This window comes from Acyrthosiphon pisum, chromosome A1 (genome assembly GCF_005508785.2).
Source record: "Acyrthosiphon pisum isolate AL4f chromosome A1, pea_aphid_22Mar2018_4r6ur, whole genome shotgun sequence".
NCBI classification, from domain to species: Eukaryota; Metazoa; Arthropoda; class Insecta; order Hemiptera; family Aphididae; genus Acyrthosiphon; species Acyrthosiphon pisum.
In genome coordinates, this window is record NC_042494.1 from 6,919,809 (window position 1) to 6,943,859 (window position 24,051).

At 28.3% G+C, this 24,051-nt stretch overlaps 1 protein-coding gene across 1 annotated transcript in view; it reads right to left on the reverse strand.

The window, feature by feature from the left end:
- Nucleotides 1-5,673: 5,673 nt before the first annotated feature.
- LOC100168498 (bestrophin-2-like) overlaps nt 5,674-24,051 on the reverse strand; it is a 39,912-nt gene continuing 21,534 nt past the window's right edge. Inside the window, exons 2-10 of the mRNA XM_001950912.5 lie at nt 20,263-20,397; nt 20,023-20,189; nt 19,715-19,872; nt 17,081-17,158; nt 16,859-17,011; nt 14,086-14,166; nt 13,823-13,974; nt 13,582-13,740; nt 5,674-7,134 (exon numbers count right to left, since the gene is read on the reverse strand). Of these exons, the coding sequence (XP_001950947.2) occupies nt 6,753-7,134; nt 13,582-13,740; nt 13,823-13,974; nt 14,086-14,166; nt 16,859-17,011; nt 17,081-17,158; nt 19,715-19,872; nt 20,023-20,189; nt 20,263-20,397 (1,465 nt within the window). The 3' untranslated portion in view covers nt 5,674-6,752. The remainder of the gene's footprint in view (nt 7,135-13,581; nt 13,741-13,822; nt 13,975-14,085; nt 14,167-16,858; nt 17,012-17,080; nt 17,159-19,714; nt 19,873-20,022; nt 20,190-20,262; nt 20,398-24,051) is intronic.

A 24,051-nucleotide genomic window follows, 5' to 3' on the forward strand; every position in this document is an offset into this window, starting at 1 on the left:
TTAAAATTTAAAATTTAAAATGATTGATTTTTTAAAAACATTTATAATTGCAACTCGTATAATATATAATTTACAACTTAATAAAATATATGAATATACACAAAATTATGTTATCAAGAAAAAGAACAGAAATGTTTGTGTTTTTGTATTGGAGCTAAGTTATTTCGACTGTAAATTAAACTAGTTAAGTTAAAAAATGAAAAAAAAAATGAACTTTTTAACTTAACTTTAACTTTTTAACTAGTTAATTCCCACCTTTGAACTAGGTATACACTATACACAAACAATTCACCCATGTAACTCGTCAGTATTTAGCCAACAGTATTACTGCTGATTGGTCTTACACCCACTGAACCAAATACTTTGTAATTAGTTACCTACTTATTATAGAATTTAGAGTAAACAATGTATATTTATCTGCTTAATGAAATATTGCTTATACTAGGGTTACTGGCAACTGCTTAAACTACAGGTACTGTACACTGTACACAAATATATGATATAATATGTGATATTAATTACTATATTATTTAGGTATTATAGGTACCTATATTATATACAGTTGGTTCATTGCAAAGATCGGTGGGTGTAGGCCGGAGACGTGTTTTGATCAGTAGCGTACCTATCTAAGATTTTTTCAGGGGGGATTGGGGATACCTACATAATTTTTAATACGCATTGAGTATATATAAAATATATTCATATTATTATATACATGTTGTATTGGGTACAATATCTGGTTTCGGGGTAGGGGGGGGGGAGTATTACCCACCATATCCTCCCTCGTAAAAAGTTGCATTTGAAAATGTTATTGTGTGATATATAATACAATACGCCTAATATATATAATAAGGCGTATATAGATATAAACATCAAGTAGGAATCCTGGAATAATATTTTTAAATTACAACAAAACAACTATTTATTACGTTATTCTTCGTTTAAATATAGGTATATAATTTCATCCAAGTTTAAACTTCAAATGTCTATAAAATAAACTGATTACATAATATTGATTAGACTTTTTGGTTACTGTACGAACTGGTAACTAACGTGGAACCTTTTAAACAATTTTGTCAAAATTTGAACTTTTAATGCTTATAAGAAAAAATCTTGCATGTGTATTTTTAATATTTTTAAACTGACATTGTAACGATTTGTAAGGAGCCTTGTATCAAATTTTCAAGCTTTTTGACCCTGCGCAATTACAATTTTATTAACATTTATAGATAAAAAAACTAAGAAAATTGAAAATTTTAAATGTGTCTAAACAGCTCAAAACGAGCCAAAATATTTTGAAGTATAGAAAATTATAAAACAAACGTTAAGTATACATTTCAAGTACCTACCTACGGTTATATGTTTTTGAATTACAAAAAAAATCAAAAAATTATTCCATGATAAATTGATAAATCAAGTGAATATCCAATATTCCAATGTCGTATAAGAATTTGCTTTGAACTTCAAACGCTCATAAAATTTGATTTGACTTTCTAGTAAACATATATTTTTTTTTAAAAGTAGACCTCAATCCGCCAACCCATCAACTCCCATAGCGCTTGTACTTATTGTAAAAATATAAATTTACAGATTGTATAATAAATTAATAATATAACAAAAAAAGGTAGACTAGCTTATGAGGAATATCTCGTGTTAAATGTTTAAATCTTAGATATAAAAATAAAATTTTTCATGAATATTTCTAACTCAAAATAGCTTGAAAATTTTTGTGATTTTGACAAATTTAGTCAAAATTCCAACTTTAATGGAATATGAACAACTTACGAGGAACATTGTGTAAAAATAATAAAACCATTGTATACCAAAAACGATTCTGAGCGTTGACGGTCTTTCAGCTTATATTGCCTAGCTACTAAGTGTCTAAGTATAATTATTAATTGATGATATTATAGCTATTAAATTAATATTTATTTTACTATTATACATGAGCAATACAGGTTAAATTCATTTTTGCCAAAAAATTGTATTTGAAAATGTCATTGTGTGTATACTATATAAATATATAATAATATACTTTAAATTTTCAAGTACTTACCCACGAATAATATTTTTAAATTACTCCAAAATAACTAACATCATTACAGACTCTATGTTTAAATATTCAATATAGTTAAAATTTGAATTTAAAACATCCAGTGGCGTATCCAGAATTTTTTTTCGGGAGGATTTATAGTTAAATTTTGAAGAATTTTATCTGAAAATAATTTATTAATGATAACGTTGTTATTTAACAATATTTTTTTTTGGGGCGGTTAACTTTAAAGAAAATCTGTGTTATCTATATTTTTGCCCATTTATAAAAGATTATTAACAAGAATACATAGGACTAGACTAGCTATAGAAGTCATTAAAAATATAGTTGACATAAGTCAAAAATATCTATTAATATAAAATATATTGTTCAAACAATGTAATATAAGTACCTAAATATATATGGATACTTCAGGTACATTTTATAAAGTAGAAAGTAGAAACTTTGGATGGAAAATGCTATAACCATGAATAGTTTATATTATATTATTATGTATAGGTATCATTTTTAAATTTCGTAGGTAATAAACACTGAATTATAAATTATAATACATTTAATTATTTAACTAATAAAATTATGATTAAACGGCGTCCAAGATAGGCTATTTTGCTACGCCACTGTCGTTATTTTCTGGTACCTATCTCACAAGTATAATGAATTTCTCTTTTTTGCGTGAATCAATGTGTGACCATTGACCACTAGATTTCGGTCTTCTATGACTCATGATAATCATACATTTTTCGTGCTAACCGTAATTAATATAAACAGTTTTTATATAGGTACTATAAATCAATAATTCTATCATGTAACGAGTTTATCCGGACACGAAAAAAAGAAGAACGAGATTGCAGAAAACAAACAATAACTCTCACCATCATATCTCTTTATATTTATTATAGGTAATAACTTTGACAAAAATAAAAAAAATACCTACTGGTCTTGCTGAAATCCCCAAGAATCTTCAAAATATAAAACATATCCACATATCGTATTATTAATAGTAGTAAAATAAATTATCATTGAATTCAAATTTAACTCATCTATTACAGGCTACAGCTCCTACTCGATGACGAGGTACATTCAAGTATCCGACACTTACTGTACAGCAGAGTACTTACTGGGCCGCCATATACAGTTTGATTAAATAACGACTATAAATATATTTTTATTGTAAAATATTTATATCTATGAGTATAGTTGGCTAAGACCACCTATAGACTATAGTATAGTTTATATATTAATTATTAACCTCAGGTAAGTTAGGCCACAAGCCACAGGCCGAAAGTATAATATAGGTATTGCGTTTGCTGCTGCACTAACTCTTGAGTGTTTTTTCGTACAATATTATTTAATCACCTACCTATATTATTATAGTAGGCAGGTTTACTTTAAACACGAATGACCTGCAGCTGCATTGATTTTTCTGATATTGATATTGATGTGTGCCAAATTATACGATACCATTGGTCATTGGCATATCTCATTAAATTTTAGCCGCTACAAAATTAAAAAAAAATGTTTGCTGCAAGCTTCTATAAATTACTTAATTAGATACTACAAAGGTCAAAGAGTATATATCTACGAATCCGATCGCTGCGAACGCAGTTATAAGCAATTTCTTCACGAGGACCTCTTATATTGTTATCAAATTTGAGTGATCGGTACTTAAATATTCCCTATGAATTAATTTCGAATTTAACTTCAGGCTTCGGTTAACCAACTAACAAAATCAATAGAAACTGTTTAACTGTGAATTTGATTGGATACTTGTAATTTTCATCTACGATCCGGTTCGCGTAATTCTCGAGAAACTGGCGCGGATCCGCGAAGTGACGACTGTAAATTGACTATAGGTAGTTCGTAGACTGTATAGTTAGCCGATCTACTGACGTACAACAGTGGCCCCGTCCAAAAAACGTTACCATAAAGATATATTCACTAGGAAATGGCATTCCTAAATCCCAACCAGCATCTTAAATGATTTTATTGTTCAATGTTTACACTATTTTCCGTTGACGCGACAACAACTAATTCTATATAATTTCCTTTACGTTTTAACGTCGATACTTGATAACAATCACAAATTGGCAATACACACACTAAGAAAAAATTATAAATTAATTTCAATTATTTACATATCTGCATAAATTGAAACTAGAAAGTATCGGAAAATGTCGTTATTTTACCTTGAATAAAGGAACTCGTTTTGATCCTTGTTCTTATTTATAAAAAGGAATTCGTTCCAGGAATCCGTTCCTTTCGGAACTCGTTCCATCAAATCATTGAATATACTTACTACTTATAATATAATATAAGCAGCTATTATATAAAACACGAAACTTATTAAATTTATTTCATAAATGGATAAAGTACCTAACTATCTACCTAAAAGCGTATAAACACTATAATCTTATAAATTAGAAGGCACACATGAAGGATCGGGATTAACATATTTAACCCAAGCACTAATTGCTACTTTATTTTCCATTGTTGTACTCAACCAGTTTTCAAACTTTACAGTTAAATAATCGATAAACGTCGTACAGTTCTATTAGTAGTTATTCTTATACTATACATCCTGCTGCAGGTAAAGCTACAATGGCGTTCGTGATTATATTATAATAATACTATAGGTACCTACTATCTAATATACATTTTATAAGTACATGTACCAGGTAAACTATGTGTTTTCTAATGATATTTTATTGAAATATTTTACATAGTATTCTTGTTATTTTAATACAATATACTACCTATTTACTAATATAATATAAGTTTATATTTGAAATAGGTATTGTGTAAATCATATTATTTTCGAAATATACGAATCAATATAATAATTTTCATCGTTTCGCTTGCTAGACGATTTTTTAATGTACAGAATATTACAATAAAATATATATAATATAATAAAGAAGGTGTATATACAGTACATACACATATGACACATACATATATTATGTATACTATAAATATTATACAACTGATCTATAATTATTGCCATATTATTAAGTATGTAATAAAAATAAGTACGTCTATATTTACAAATATAATACGAGGCCTTTTAAATAATTGTTCTGTAAACTCATGTAGAGTGTAAACGTTCAAAGACGTTGGGTTTATAAGTATAGTTTATAGAATATTCCTATTGTACAGGCTAACACGTAATGACTCGTTCGTCGGAGAGGGATTAAAAAATTATGGTAAAAAGAAAAGGTCCATCAAAGATTATCGTGGGGAAATTAAATCCCTCTACACAATCTCGACTGCTATTTTGTTAATATATTATTATTTATAATTATATCGCTATATCAGATAATACATGGATATGAACAATAGAAAACTAATACAAAATAATATGTACCTACATAATATAGGTATATAAGAGTGTCTCATCATTGTCTTTATCCATGAAATTTATTTATTTTATTTTTAAGAAAGTTAAAAATTTTAATAAAATATAATTAAAATTCTTTCTATCCACTTTAGTTATAGATACTTGTAGTTTATAATTTTCAAAATAAATGTACCATAAGTTGTTTAAAATTTGGAAATCCATAATAATCCATAAAAACATCGTATGTATTATATGAATATTTATTATGATATTATTAATATAATAATATATCTCGATGAAAATATTAATAATTAAATTAAATTATTATGTTTAACTATCTGGGTATTAAATAACCATAAGCAACATAAAAAATTATGAAATTATATATCTATATAATTAGGTATAGGTACAGTTATAAAAACAAAAGTCAATGTGAGGAAGAATATAATGATTGATCCCTATAATAGATAGTAGGTACTTATACGGCTAGACATACTTTCTTGAAGACGTTATTAGTGACTGGTAAATTGAAGATAAGCCTGCAACTGATATTAAAGGGGGTTGGATAAATACATTTAATATAATATAACGATACATTTAAATAAAATAATAACTATACACAATTACTTAACTGGTGAGGTGATTACGTTAATGATTGGACCACAGAAATATATTCAAATCAATCATTAGGAGGAATACGTAGCTAGTCTGCCCTAAAATAAATTTCCACAGCCAAATATTTAGGCTTTTTAATGAAATGTTGCTACTTAAAATGAAAGAGTTCTGTTTCAACAATTTGTCAAAAAAGGTTTATTTCGTGGTTTTAATTTATGACAGTTTCATCAGAATAAAAATGTACACGATTTAACATTTACAATAGGAATTTATTTTGTTTTATTAAACATCTAAATTTAAAATTTAAAAAAGTTGTTTAACACATAATATTAGTGTCAGTGATGTACTTAGGATTTTTTAGAGACAATACTGTATTTTTTAAATTTCGAATAGTTGGGGGACTGAAGGTTTTTGTAAGAATGTATGAGGTCATAAAAATTTTCTTTATAAATTAACATCATATTATCTTTTACAAAAACAAAAATATTGTGACACTATTGTGTCACTTCCAAAACTCGTGGAGTTTGAAAAATAATTAGTAAAATACTCGTTGTGCGATGACGCGGTTACCTATATGTAACCGTAACAACAATTACTTTTATTAATTTAAGGTGTAGCTGGAATTGGAATGATTAAATGGTGGGGGTAATATTTTAATTTTGGTTCGCATTGGTGGAGAGGGATTTGTGGATCGGGGATCATACAACCCGACGATCCCTCTCAAATGCGCCGCCGCAGTAATGCACATCACACGTCATGTTGCAGTCTGTCCGGCACGAACGCCACGTTGACGCGTCCTTCCGGTACCACCGTCGCTGCTTCCGGTCGGTCCCCTTTCTGCAGGTCCACATCAGTCTGCTGATGCTGTTCCGGGTGCCTGCCACCGCCGCCGATGGAAGCGCGCCGCTGTTCGCCGCAGTCCGACGATTTCCACTTGAACGGCTTCCACTGTCCCGAATTGTAGCTCGGTCGCCGGGTCATTGACACCAGCACCACCGGTTGCGCGGCATCCGACTTGCGCTGAGCCAGCTGTCTGAAACCGCCGCCACCGCGTTTGGCCGGCGCGCTCGAGTTCTGTCCTCCTCCGACTTCACCGCAGCCGTTTGACGTTGTCCGCTGTTGTACTACCCTACACATAATACCAAAATTGAATATTTTGCTATTACTTATCGCATACGCGTCACAGACACCTTGTCTGGTCTTCAAACGTAAACAAAGGCGGGAGTATTAATTACAACAATTAACTCGAGTTGAGCTGAGACGTTTAACCGAGAACGTTAGTTTATAAGTCAACATTTACCGACCAAATAATATACTGTTTAAAGTCTTAAACTCTAACATTCTAAACGTTAAAGTTAATATTATGGAGACAAATATTAAACTCAGTTAAAAAAAAAATTATTTAATTTTTTTAATTACCTCCTAACTCACCACATAATGCAATATTGATGATTGAGCAACTTTCCAATCTTTCAAACAATTCGCACCATTCTATGAAAAATTCATTCTACCAATCTTTTTTAGTTTTTACTGCATAGTGCATACAATATAGTCGTTTAGACAAACTATATTTTTTGTCTACTAAATTATTAAATTAATTAATATTTATTTACTTTTATTTAAAACCATTGTCTAGATTCTAGACTTTAGAACATTGTCAATCTTGCAATATTGTTATATATTATATAACATTTTTGTAATATTGTTATATATATATATAAGTATATAACTTAGCAAAATATTTAGTGCATAAATATTACATAATATGTGGACCTGTTAAGTGTTACTTTTTTGTCAAATCAAAATCAATGCTTATTATTGTTTTATAACATATATTATGAGGTCGATTCATTCAATAACTACGTTTTAAAAGTTATTGAGTCTTTTTTTTTAATATTTAAAAACAGTCACATGTAAGGTATATTAAATTATTTTAGTAAGTAATTAATAAATCATTTTTATCATTCACTTCCTGAATAATTATAATAATAGTTATTACATCTAGGGTCATCGATTATTTTTATTTCAATATATCCGAAAAACAAAAATGCAACGATAAATTCAAAACTAGGTACCTATGCAAATTTCTTACGATATAACAAACATATGTGGTAACAGATTAAACAGTAAAATTCACAATCCATATTTTACACATAGGTAAAACGGTTTGGCATGGGTTTACTATTTTACTAAACATAACACTCATATAAGTAACAAAAAAACAACTCAACAATATTAACCTATATATACTGAAAAACATGTTGACGTATACATTTTGTATGTGGATCAAAAAAAAAAATTATATCTTGCCTATCTAGGTATCTGCACATTAAAAAAATAAATAACAAAATATAGGTAATATATAAGTAGGTACAATAGCATGTCTATAAATATTTAAATTTGAGGTTAAATAATTTAAGTACATACTTAGTATTATTAGGGATACGTATACTACTATTTTTTGTAATAATTATTATATTACAATATATTATGTTGGTCTGCTGAACTTTTTTTTGACTTACCTACCAGTTATAGTAAAGTTGTTTGCATACCTTTCAAAAAGTTGAGATGAAGCCCATGAATTAAACAATTATAGTACACAATTTATTTAATATTTTTTTTTTTGATGTTTTTTTTTGACGCGCTAACACTAAGAAATCTATTTAATAAAACAAAAAAAAAGGCCTATGGGGGGATCTGAACCCCACACCTCCCAATAGTAACGCCCCTGTACACGCACACCCCTCGGAAGTTCTATCGTGTACCGAAACCATCATCGTCCCACTTCGACCGTGGTTTGGAACTCGTTTTTTGGAACTCAACTTTTTCGTAAAATTGGTTTGTAATTATACCTATTAACTATGCCAATCTAGAATTTGAGAAAGTAGAAAAAAAGTTACTCGTCCGAAAATACAATAGGTATAAGACGTATTGAATACGTATAGACGGCGGCGGGGCAAGTTTAACCACTTTCTAACGGTTAAAAATTAATTGCGAGCTCGACGCATGCAACTAAATTAAATGCGCTCGTTACATTCTCAATTATTATTATATTTTAAATTATAATAGCTGTAGGTACCTCGTACATAAACTAGTACTGTTGACGTTTCGCCAGTTATATTTGTAGTATTTATTATGAAAAAAATACCGAGTTCTTTATTTTTTTTCTTCATTCGCTGCGGGCAAACACGATCGTACCCGATACATACATACTTAACAGGCCTGTTGATATATACTTAATATATACATATATATCACACGCACACATACAGTAATGTTGTATTCGTGTGAGTCTAAGCGGCCTGTATATAATATACTGCACCATAATATTATCTTTCTAAAACATTTCCCATCACCCACTCCGTGACTTTTGACCGAAAAGTAGGTATATACTATATATACAATATACACACACTCACACACACATAACTGAGTATATATAGTACTATACTGCTATAGTATCTTTCTCTCTCTCTCTCTCCATATATATATATATTAGTATATTATATATCGTAACATGTATACAGTCCCGGAAATGCAGTAACGTCACAGTCTCAATAATCCTATGCGAGAATCTGTTTTTGTTTCGTCGTACCCTTCGGATAACTTGATCCGGTGTGTGTTTGTGTGTGTGCGAGTACAATCGTGTGTATAGGCATTTCTCTCTCTCTCTATTTCTCTGTGTATAGTCGTCGTCGTCGTCTTCTTCATACCAAGTACCAACAACGATGTAAAGCCATTGGCGTAGCCTACAGCCGTTATACTATACGAACTACAGTATATATACAGGCGCGCCAGTATTGCTGACACGCGAAAGTCATCTGCAGGGATTATACACTGCTTATCCATTAACAATAATAATAATAATAATAATAATAATAATAGTAATAATAATAATAATAATAATAATAATAATAGTACCTAATAATAATAATAATAATAATAATCACGCTCACACGATACAGTACAGCGAAAATAAACGTGTTATAGATTTTATACTCGATAATATGTGGTTATTATAAATTTCACCAATCTCGGTTCTCGATTAGTAGTATACAATATAAAGTATTATAAACTATAGCGATGACCGTTAAGAGTCTTAGAAGGCAATGAAATCTGGTATATTAAACCATCGCGGTGCGTTTCCAATAGAGCTGGTTAATAGTTTGGTTTCCATAGCATTCGATTCAATATTATTATATATGTAAGGAAGTACAATACAGGTCAAATCGTTCTAAATAGTCCCTATAGTACTCCCTAGTCCCTACTCACTAGACTACTAGAATACAAAATTATAACAATATCAAACGTAAGGTGAAATTACCTACAAATTCTACTACAGAATAAAATTATTCTGTGGTTCTACCATATGGTTTTTTTGTTTCTATATTAAATCTACTTGGAAATAATTTTCGATGTTTTCAAACGTGTACACATGAGAAATACGTTTTTTTTTTCTTAAATTATAATAAAATTCTCTAGTAGCACGTAATTACTGTTTAGTCTTTTGATTTGGAACCATTCATTTTTGGGATAATTTAACAATAAATCAAAGAGGATTTTAAAATCAGTGAGAATTTAGAACAAAATCAATGATCCCTCAAATATACATATACAGTATACACCAAAGTAACATTTTAGCGTAAGTGTATTACAAAAAAATTATAATTAATTTTATTAAATCGTTATATAAATGTAACAAAAATTAATATTTTAGTATTTTTTTCAAAATATGAGAGATATTTAATTTGTATTATTAAAATGTAATATTTTATAGTAGGCTTACATAGAATAGAATTGTTCGAAAAAAAAAATAAACATTCGAGCCCCATGTGATGAAATATCCTACTTTGACTATATTATTTTATATTACGTGTTATAACTTTTTAAGTTTCTACCTTTGTATCTTTTATATAAAAATATAGTATGTGTAATATGTATAATCATGTCTATATTATATAGGCCTTTATGTTATTGTAAAACACCCGAAACATAGCAATGGAGCGATTTAAATTTACCTACGCTCTGGTATGCGTCTATATCATATATTATAATTAATATACGCGTGTTCAGAAAAACATTAGTATACATTAGAACACGAAAATAACGGAAGCTAATGCGAAAATGTAATACGCGTATGTAATGTATACGCCCGCAATTCGGGTAAATCCCTAAATTTTAATTTTAATACGTAAAATAAAGGCTCAACAGTGACATCCACAAATACATTAAACCGGAAAAATCACAGCTCCACAAAAATGTGGAGTGCAAAAAGCCCGAATAATCAAAACGTACACAAACGCACTATAGGTACTACACGCTTAAACTATCTATAGTACACGATGGTGCAATTTTTAATTTTACTATAAAAACAAAATACAGCGATTGTTTGGATACTACCGTATTATCTACTGTAGTCTGTAATATTACTATACAATTATTTGTATATATCTTACGGGCATCGCAAAACTATACGTTCTAATAAACAAAGTTTTAAAATGGTTAAAATGTTGTGAAAAATCAAACCGATGGCAATAGGCACATTTATTTGAATTTAAACGCGGAGTCTCAAAGTAGGTACTTGATCCTAGATTAACCTAGTTTCAGATTGTTGGTTGGAGGGTTGTTCGTCTCTCAAGAGGTCGAGTTCAATAAGAACAATGGAAATTATGAGTTCTAGCACTAATTTATTAGTATTGTATGGGTGCATTAAGCCTAACCGAAATCCAACAATACCAAATGTAAAATATCACATAACTCTTATAGTAATTAATGAAAAACTATGTGTTATGACTTTATGAGTGTTATGACCAATGACCAGTAGTTTTATGTACACAATAAATAAAATATCGATTTATTGAAATTACGTTAGACATTTATAATTTCGTGTAAAATTTCTCAGTAAGTAGGCGAGAGTATGGTAAATTGATGAGTCGGATAAATTGATTATATTTCTTAACAAATTATGATATCAATCCATATTACTATAATTGATTACATGTATGCTGTTGGAAACAACTTAATTCGATACCTAGGGTTCTTCTGGTAGTTATTCAATGAAACCACCTTTTGAAAATATTTTACATCCTTTAGCATAAGGATTTCTGAAATACTAAGTATAATAATTAAATCTATTATATAGGTATATGTCTAATCCACCTTCTGTTTATTCTACACATATTAGCTAATGTCGTATTGCCTAAGCGTTGGATATATTTACGTGCAATATAATAACAATTGTACGCGTTGACAAATAATTAAAACATTAAAAATATTTTGTGGGGCAAGATGATAGGGGTATGTTGACAATCTAGTAATACCATAAATGTTTTAAATTAAAGACATTTATTAATTTACTGTGAGTAATTTGTTATAAATAATAATAATAAGCAAATACCTAATAATAATCATTTTAGTATACCTAATTAAAGTTTAAATTAAATATGGGTGTTTAATATTATGTATTACCTATATTATCAGTGATATTGTATAGATTTATTTTTGGTATATATAGGTAATATACATAAGTTAACTTAGCGCGCTCGGTTTTAACTGGTTACCATACGTATGACGTAAGATGTGAATATCAGAATTTAATTTTGGAAAATGTACAAGTATTAAAAGCTTAAACATAAAGTTTTAAAATTATTACCAATAATAGGTAAATAATAGGTACTTATATAGTATATACAATTTTGAGATTTTCTGTCTATTACGTCAATAAATACGTCAATACTCGTCAAGGTGTTAATAATGTAAGTATCATTGAAACTTCAAGTTTGTCAAATTACCACACTCTCCCAGACTATAGGAATAGGTAATTCTTAGAGATAAATCGTAAAATTATGTTTACTATAAATAGTATCTATAAATCCTCTGAAGACCTTAACTTTAAAGCAATTTAAAGCATACCTAATGTTAATTATATTATGTAATACCTAGTGGTTAAAAAAACAAGTTTTCACATGTAAAGGTAATAAAATACATCAACTTTTAATAATTAACTTATGATTTTCAAAACATTTCTTTTTTTCAATTTAATAATATATTAAATTAGTTTTTGAATAGGTATCTCTAATTAATTAAATTATTTTTTCTTGACATGAAACTTTTGTGTTGAGTCACATTATTGCTGTATAAACCAACAAACCAGTCATAATTAAAAATTAAATGTGCTCTGAAGACTAAAAGTTGTAAGAATGCATAATGTACCTACCAATTAGTCTTGATAAATTACTAAAAATACATAACTTAGTCAAAACCAAATGCCTGCAATGTTTTATATATTTTTTTTATATATATAACAGATGACCCCAGGGGCGTAATTAAGGGGCTTTAGGGGGGATATAATATATCTATACCACTCACCACTGTATTTGAAAATTTAGTATTTTGTATGAAAAAAAATCTCTATCCCTCCTCTCATCCCTAGGGCAAATTCCTAATTATACCACTGGATTACCCACATAATATTATATATAACTAAATAAAAGGCATTCTATTATAATTTATACAATATGATGAGTGAATTTAATTTGAAAAATATAAAGGAGGTTGTTTATTTGAATCGACTTACTGCATAATTCCAAAGGAATCATTGAATTTATCCCTGTTCGGTTTGATTTTTCCTTCACTTTTGGTCGAACACATTGATGTCCTTCTGCTTCTCGAACGGTCGGGGTCGACCTCTTCTATTATTTCGGGTAAAAACATCATATGTTTGTCTTCAGGAACACTAAAAAAAAAATCATATATGAAATAATTACATGGCTAAATCATAATATTTTATAAAATGACTGCTGTATTATAACTATTACGGCATGTGGTGAACTGATCCTCTGTGTGATTTTTTTTTGGACGGTACAGACGCACTTGTGTACGGAATCGATACTTCCAACTCGTTGAAGTAAATATCTTTGACCAAAGGAATTTTAATCTTAGCAAGATAATCTACAGCCAAATAGGCTGCCTACGGAATATAATTCGTTATGATTACGATTTAATATTTTTTGTTATAGCTAATAGGTAATAAATATAGCTGAGATGTCGAGATATTGTTATTATTCTTGTGTTAATTTACCTTTGTGTGTCTATCGATCAAGTAATTTAATTCAAAATCTTCTTCGTCGTCACCAAAAGGATTTATTAATTGTTCAGCTACCTGCAGGAAGAAATATTATGATATATATATATAATATATACCTATTGAATAATTAATCATACGTTTTAATATAAAATAATATAATAGGAACTGCACCGTAATGTTAAGAGTTTTGAAGAATAAAATAGTGCATTCATTTTGAATGGACAATAATTACATATTACCATGTATTAAATTGAGAAAAAGCTAGTTACGAGATCAAACGATAAATAGCAATGAATCTTTTGACTAATCTGCGAATTATATCTATAAATCCTGTGATGTGCATTTTACTATTATGATTGATTACATTTCAAGGGCTGATTATTCATTATTAACGCCATCGTTCAAAAATTATAATATCCTACATATAATATGTACTTACATAATAATATTATATATTATATCTATATCTATTCATATATTGTAGATTATAATAATACTCTGTATGCAATATGCATTACCGTAAACCTATTAGTACATACTTATTAAGTGTATTTAAGAATAACAACTAAATAACTTATCTGTTTAATATTATAAACTTTATTGCGGTTTAGTTTAATGTTGTTAAAAATAAAAAACCAACTATCTATTATGTAATATGTAATATTGTATATTTAAATATTTACTTTATGCAGTAGAAAGGGCAGAAACTTAAATATGCTAGTATACCTAATACTTCTACATTCAAATAAGAGCTAGCATTCATTCAAATTGCAAAGTATAATTTTGTATATTGTGTATATCATCAAATATTTACTATATTATAAATAATATTCTTAAATATAAATAAGCAGACTTAGTTATTTACAATATATGTAGATCAAATAGGGTAAAAATAGTATACGATTTGTAACATTATATTAGTGAGCAGTGACGAATGTACCTTTATACATAATACAATACAATTATTAAAGTTTGATTAATACATTTGAGATGCTCATAGCCCATAGGCAATACATTTTACCTTAAGATCTATTTTGCTTATACCTACACGGCTACACACTTATATAAAAAAAAATTAATCAAAATTTTAGCCTAAAAAATTTACAATATTAATATACAACCTAATACATTTTATTAAAATACTATAAATCAAGGAAATATAGAGAAAAATCTCGTTTTTTTTTTTAAGTCCAATAAATAAATTTAAAACATAAAAAAATAAAGAAAATAATGTTAAAATAATTTAAATTCTGAACAAGATTTTTTCATACAGAAATGTTGCTATCGTTAGAGCTTACAGCAGACCTGAACCTAAGTAGTACCTGTTGACGTCTACATTTCTTTATAAACAATTTTATCTACCGGTATTATGACATTATTTAAAAAAAATATTTCTGATACCATTATAAAATAATATCGTGGACTCATAATCACAAGTCATACTTTTATCCATTGTATGTCAGCCTTTAATAGTGATATATTTTAATATAATATATTATCTTACAATATTGAACAAATTAATTTAAAAAAAAAAACATTTTCATATTTTTTGAGAAATTGCTGTTAACCTAACATTTATTAAAGTCAGATGAAATCTCTCAATGCTTCAATTGGTTCAGTGTATTTGTAAATTATTTGTTTGCTTAAATTTATAATAATAACAATATCATATAGACACATAGTATTTTTTTTTTATTAGTTAACCCGTGGTTACCGCTTGGTCATTGGGTGGCTTTTAAACTGTGGGGGAGGGTACTGTAAGGTGAAACGCATGTGTGTTGATTTTTGGCAGATTTTCAAGTGGGTACCCGTAGGTATCTGCAAAGCCCGGGTGGGGGATGGTGACACGTCTTGTTCTCCGGACGCCGTGACTTGCCCAAGAAAAAAGCCACCCGCGGACAATGTATCGAACCAGCGCCGGTGCGCGTTGCAACCGACGACATAGTCCGCTCGGCCACTCCGTCCCCCAGTACATAATATTATTCACATGAATAATACTATTGTGTTACCTACCATAGACAATTTTATAATATTTTAAGTTCTAAACTAGTCTTATAAATATTTAATAATTTTACTGTTTGCCAATTTTTACGTAATTTTTAAGATCTCATCCGATGCACAGATTGTATTTTATTTATTATTCAAAATAAGTCTTCAATAATGAGTAATTACAAATCAGCATTTAACATAAAACCTAAATTACTATGCTAATTTATTTATTTTAATATTACTATATTTTACTGTATTCAATTTATAAATATTCGAGACTTTATAGAATAAATAAATCTTTTATGTTTGAAATTTGTAATTACCTAAAATGTAGTAAAATACAAAATTATTGTGAATTATTATAGTTTATTTGCTCAGTTTGAATTTATTGTTATTATTATTTCCTTTACAATCTTAATATTTTATTACATTCAGACAATTTTAGTTTATAGTTGTTATTATTATATTTAAAAATTAACCAAACTTCTCAAGAAATAATAACTATAGATCTGTAAAATGCAAAAATCTATCTATATAATGACAACTACGCAGTACGTCTCCTCGTTATATTATTATTCAATTATGCTTGTGCTTAATTTTGTTAACTATGGTAAAACAACACGCAAAACCTTCACCTTCCCTGTAAAAGGGTTTGTTTTTTATTACAATATTATGTTATTTTGGTATTTATACACAAGTTGGATAAATTATTATTTTTAATTATTAGGTATACACTTAAAAACTGAACTTCACGATAAAATTATAATTAACTACCTACCTTTAAAAGTCCCATGAAGAACAAAAACTGAACGATTGTAAACACTGGTATATATACGTCAAGTTCTGTTTGCAGCATTTTGTTTGATCCTTCCACGTATTGCCTCCCAACAACGGCAGTGATGAAAAATGAATATGTTGCAATCGTAACAACCTTAAAAAAAATAGAACATTTTTTATTTAATAAAATTAAAATACAATATGGTATTTTTATAATCGTTACCTGCGTATACGCCAACGGTATGCTGATCCAATCGTAGCTCCACAAAAAACCGCATTTTGATCTGAAGTCGATAAATTCCTAAACGGAACAATAATAAATTGTTATAATTGATAATTATTATCGTGATAAAATTTCTCATTTTATTTTGTTGAATACTTAATTATAGTATAGCACATTGCCGATTAAATTATGCATTGTTTGTAGTTAACTATAAACTAATTAAACTTAAACATTATAATATGTTCGCTTATATACTACAATATAATATACGTAAATGAGTTTGAAAAGAAAATAACTGTCATTTAAATTTATTTTTATTTCAATTTCAGTTTATAACATTTTTTGTTATACAACTAACCTTAACCAATATTTTCTGAAAATTGTAACATATATGGAAACGTATTTAATAATTAAAATGGTGCGCTGTAAATAGCAGAAAGATGATTACTCATACCTACTAAATTAGATTATTTTTGTCAAATGACAAAACTTTAAATACGTGGTATTATAATATTATATAGGTATATAGAAGTTAAGAATTAGATTCAACAAATTTAAACTTACAATGAAACCGTGACTTATTCAAAATCACAAACTGATCACGATATGATTATAGAGCCTTAATATTGTTTACTTTATATTATTTTCTTTATAGTGGTTAGAGTAAAGTGAACAGCAAAAAAAGCCATCGCTGCTAATACACCTTAAAATATTTGTTGTCAGTATCTATATACATTATTAATTTCCGTTAGTTATTGAATTTTTACTTCATTGTCAACACTACCTTCCCACTATAGTTGATAAAAACACAATCGGTAAACCCAGGTTAGGTTATAGGTTAGGTTAAGTTCATTAACTAATTCAATTAAAATATTTTGGGTTATAAATTATTTTAAATTAAAAAGATAGCCGACTGTAATCATAATACGTATCAGTAATATTTACATTATAATGCATAATAATAATTATGATATTATAGTGACGGTCATAAACATGAATTAAAAATTAAAATCATTACTTTTTCAAATAATAGTGAAAACCGAAACTTTTGCTAACACATAAACCAAATCAATATACGAACAATGCTTAAAGATTTCAAAAACACCAAAATAATCACTGATTGGACAGAAACTGAAGACGTAGTATGGAGCCTCTGTGATCTTCGGTGATGATATAAAGAGATCATTCTTAAGATATCAATTTTCTCCACAATGTACCTATACAGCCGAATTCATTTCAATATCACGTGCCAACGATACCATATAACATTAATATTAAAAAGCCATTGTTTTAAGTAACTCCCTCGCCCCTCAGATCCTTAACAATTGTTGAAAGTGTTCTTATGCCGACCAAAATACGATATTTCCTTAAAAATATAGAACTAAATATTTCAATACCCCTAACAGAGTAGTAGAGGACAGTTAACTCCATGTCAGCAGAATAAACAGAAAACGTAATCAAGTCGTATTATAGTATGGTACATATCATTTCTAACTACAACAGCACATTAAAACCTAAGATTAAAGAATTGTTAAAGATCGATCAAATAAATCAGTACACAAAATATTTAATATTTGGACTTTTACATAAAAAAATGATTCTTTTTTTATACGTGTTGGTATGAGCATTTTGATTTTCGTCGGACAAAGTTGTGTAAATGAAATTTAAAATTCAACATGTTTAAATTGGTTCTGGATGGTAGAAAAGTGTTTGACTAGTAATTGCATATAAAAAACGATTTTTTTTTAACATTTATTGGGTTCGAATACGAAAACTGATTTTCGTTGTACGAAATAAATATTACCTATAATACTGTGCAAAATGCAAAGTGAGTTTGAATAATTTTTACTATCCCATGTCTTGTATGATCGTCAGGTAACGAATTTAGATGATTTTTATATGTGTAAGTTATGAGTAGATATTGGGTGAGTAGGTGGTGGGTCACGTTTAACATGATTTAGGGCGTGGTGTAACTTTTGTGGATTATTCGTTCAGCCAGATTTAGTATAATTTTTTAGATTGAGATATCTAAAGTTTAACTCTTAAGTTTATAAGCTATTGTAAAGTATACTCTAATCTCTATACTAGTCTGTAACTAGTGATTATTGAATATATTTAAAATTTTAAAATGAAAACCAAATTATATGTTTAAGACGTAAAATTGAAAATAATTGTACCAAATTAAAATGATGAATATTTAGATCGAGAATAAGCGATATATATGTGATTATATGCGATTAAATTTGCTATCGGTCTATGAATAAATACCAATATATAATATATTCGATACGATTAAGTAATATGTAATCTTAAATTAACTATAATGACTACAATAATATTTAAATATATATTTTTTTTTAATTATTAAATTTGATTATTTATACAAGGGTTATTTATAGAAGAACACAACGTATCCGCTCAGAAATATTTTTCTTATGTAATGATTTATCATTGAATTTGAATATAACACATCCATTACAACGACATACTCGACAACTGCTGTACAGCAGTATGGCACCCACTTGTCAACCTTTTTTTTTATGCATTTACCTCTTGTTTACGCATTTAGAAGTATCTAATCAAACTGTCAATTATTGACGTATGTCCATATTGAGATATAGCATAATTTATTACCTGCATTATGAGTTTCACTCCTTCGGAATCTTCAATCCGCTTAGACTTTCTGGCTTCTTTCAACAGACTTATGAACCAAGTGCAAGGCACCCAATAAGTATTAAACTCCACCTTAGGGAGTGAATAAAATACTTCTATCTCGTCGGCGGTCATGTAGCCTGCGCAAATTTATTAAAATTAATAATGTATAGTGTATTCTATGATATACATAAATTACAATAGGTAATATATAGGTAGGTACTAATAGGATATTATAATATAATATTATGTTTATCTTTGTGGTATGGATCGATGAAGTTATAACTTGCCTGACTCAGCGACGTGCTCTAATGTTGGAAAACGTTTTTTCACCGGTGAACTGATAGAACGCAATACCAAAATCAATGTCAAAATCAAATATCTCATTAGTGATCTTCGAATCATACAACCGTAATCGTCGTTGCCCTCAACATACATCGATATCACATGCATTGCTCTTATGAAAAATAAAAAAACATATTTAAATGTACAACACAGTGGTGAGGATAATGGAGGAAAATTCTATATACCTGTCGGGCCATGGAATCGCCAAGTATTGGTTCCACCATCTTTTGGCTACATAAGTCACGTAAAATCCTAAGATAAAGGATAATGGTAATTGACTAATAAAGGCATCACAGTATCGAACTATTTTTTCAAATATTCTGAAACATAATTAATAGTTATCTGTGAAGTATGAATTATCATATTCATAATAATAGAATAAATTATATAATTTAGTTATATAATAGGTATATTATTTAATTATATTATTGTGATAAAAATACATAAAACAATCGTTTTATTTAATAAAATATAGAAATCATTTATTCTTTAATCTCTGTCTACAATATTCTCAATTTGAAAATTATAATTAATAATAGTTAATAAAAATAAATATATTAATAATTCAAAATACATTTCATAGAATGTAACAGACTACAAAAATTTATAATTTTAGAGTATTATTCATTGATGGTTATTCTAACATATAACATTGCCATTTCATTAACTATATAATATACGTAATACGTATATAGGGACCTATCTAAATATTCAAAATGTTAGTTGACATTTTAGGTCATCCATAATTATACGACTTGTTCATGATTAATTTGTGTTTACCAATACGATTGTTGATTCCAGTTGGAAACCGATTTGACAGAAATTTCAATTTTCCATTGAAATTGAATGTACAATGTACATAATATAGTTTTCAGATATAATTTATCCTTTATTTGACAAAAAACAATTTTTAATTTTAAGAGAAAATTATCATAAACAAATTTATAGAGAATTCCAGTGGAATTTAAGTCGATAAACCTATTTGAGTGTATTGCGACGACGAAGGGGACAAAGAAAAAATGTAAAGAAGAACACGAACTGGATTGGAAACATAATGTAGGTATTCACGCTCGTGAATTAGTTATTATTAATATGGTCTTTGCGGTAGTTGGAAATAAGGAATTCGAGTGCACAATTGATGGTTTAGCAGTTAGCAAAGGATAAACATATGAAAAAGATATAAATAAAATAGTATAAATATGACTGTGGGAATAAAATAAAGTAGCTTTCATTTTACCTACTTTTTGAAAAAAAAAAAAAAAACATTTATCTATAACTATATGTAGGTATATCATTTAGATAATAAAAACAGGTACAGATAATTAAATTGCATAATAATCATTAAATTAAAATTGTAAACGAATATCAAAATTAATTAAGAGGACGTCACACCCGTATGTGTTGTCTCCGTCTTAAACACGTACGATATAGACAAAATGCGTTTACGCGGTCTGAAAATAAATCGCTCAATATTGGTTCTGGAGTAAAAATACTTATCATAGAATTTAACTGTGACAATATTTCTGAGGGCAAGTCGTTTAGAAATGGCAAAAATGTCAACATTTTTAAAACACATTTACTTTTCAAAATTGAATTTTTTTTTAAAAACTCAGTATTGCCCTCCAAAATATTGTCATTTTTTAATTTTGTAATAGGTGTTTTTATGCCAACATCAAAATTGAGCGAGTTTTACTCAGACTGCGTAAACGCGTTTTGTCTATGTCGTACGTGTATAAGACGGATACAACACGAGCGGGTTTGACGTCCTATTAATTTGAAATATAGATTTTATATATATTATATATATATATATATATATATATATATATTTTTTATTAAAAGAATAATTTATTACAAGATATACATAATTTTGTTGAGTGAAATACCGGTGAATATAACAGAGTGGGAAGGTATTCAGTAGTACCACCTGACCAAATATTTTATATTATATTATTTTATATTTATATTGTTTATTTAAACTATAAATATCAGAATCGTGTCATTTCAATGATTTGTACAAATACAATACAATATTGTAATGGCATGTGGAAGCGCTAGTTGAAATAGTCAAGCATAATTACATCATACGAATCACTTCAAGTCTAAAGTTGTAAACTCCGTCATAATAATACAATATTGTCATTATACCAATTACATGTATGTACACGCGTCCTATTATTATAATATAATAGTACCTATATCATTTGTACGCTCACGTGTATTCTATTATCAGAGTCACGCGGACACGTTAATTGAATAGTCAGAAAACACAATGTGTAATCATTATATAATGTAGGTACATAATGCGAAATGGAAAACGACAATTACGACGTGCCGATTCGATTAATTATTATTGTTAATTGTTAATATTACTAGTGCGGTCATTTTTTATAATAGTAATAACAATAATATTTATTACTCGCGGTCATGGCTCGAAAGACCCGACCATGAGATTATGAGAATATTGTTTTATCCGTTCGAATAATATTACTAATTATAATTTAGGTACATCGTACATAGTATAATACATTAATACAATTACATACATGACATGAATGATGTACTTACATAACACATAATATGATGAATCGTAATTTTTTGTTTACCTTAAACGAGACTCTTCAGCTGGTAAATAAAAAAACACCACCATAAGGCATCATTCCACTACAGCCATGAACTGGTCGGCGACCAATTGGGATTTATTATAATGCATGCCGATTGTTCTATAATATAATAATACTATCGTCTGTTTTACGGAGTGCTTCACAGATTTTAGTTGCTCTATAGAGGCTCAAAAATTTCACTCCACGAGCCTAAATTTTAAACTACGCTCAAATATATAAAATTGCTGAATGATAAAAAATAGTCGATAATTATTAATTATTTTTCCCAAAAAACATAGTTTTATAAATTCAAACTTTAAACAGTGTTGAAAAACTTAAAAAAAATATTCACAACAAATCCTCACTGATATTGTTTATGGAAGGAGAGAGAGGGGAACATGAAAATGATTACCCCTGGGCACCAAATAATGTCCAAATGTCTTAACATGGCTCAAGGTATTTTACCTGCATTGTACATTATTATAGTTCACAATACCCGTACCTACTTGCTTAATCTAGCTGTTAAGCTTTCATTAATATATTATATAATTAATCCTTTGAATTCAATTTTCCATGTCTCCTATAATGAATTCCTCTCGTTTTATTTTGGAAGAGATTTCTACAACTATTTGAGGTGCTCCCAAGTTACGATTTTATAATTGTCGGTAAGCATTTTTAATATAAAAAACATTAATATCGACGTTTATAATATTATTGTTTCAAAATTTTCATTACGTTCATTTTTAACTTCAATTATTTCTACCTAAAAAGTTCTTTCGCTTTGTTCTAATTTGTAATTTTAAATTTTAAATTCCAGATTTTGTATTATATGCTTACCTATATCCCGTCTTTTTTAAAAAGTTTTTTCACTTAGTGAATGTTATTAGTGGATGACTTCTCACATCAAGTGTAGCCAGTTAATTGTATGTATACTCTAACCACAATACCACATAAACCTACTGTGCCCCTAAGGTATAGACTGTTTATTTCAAAAAAAAAAAAAAAAGAGAACGTTTTTTCGAGAGTTTATATCCAGTTATACTTAGAGTTAAGACAATTAGTAGCTATCAAATTTTTAATAAGTTTATCTAATCTAGTAGTTAAAGCTCTGGTGCCTAATCACTGTTCATTTGCGCCACTGTCGATATTTGTTTGTGATATATTTTTGATAGGTGTACCTTTTATTTTGTTTTGTTTATGCTTTTTAGATAATAATTTATAAAAAATGTATACAATCAAAATATATAAACCCTTTTAATTTCATAAAGGTCTAAGGATTCTACGTTTATACTAGTGTATTTCATAATAATATGTAATGTATGCTTACGTCTTACGCTTACGTATTACATTGAATACTGACCTTTTGCGAAA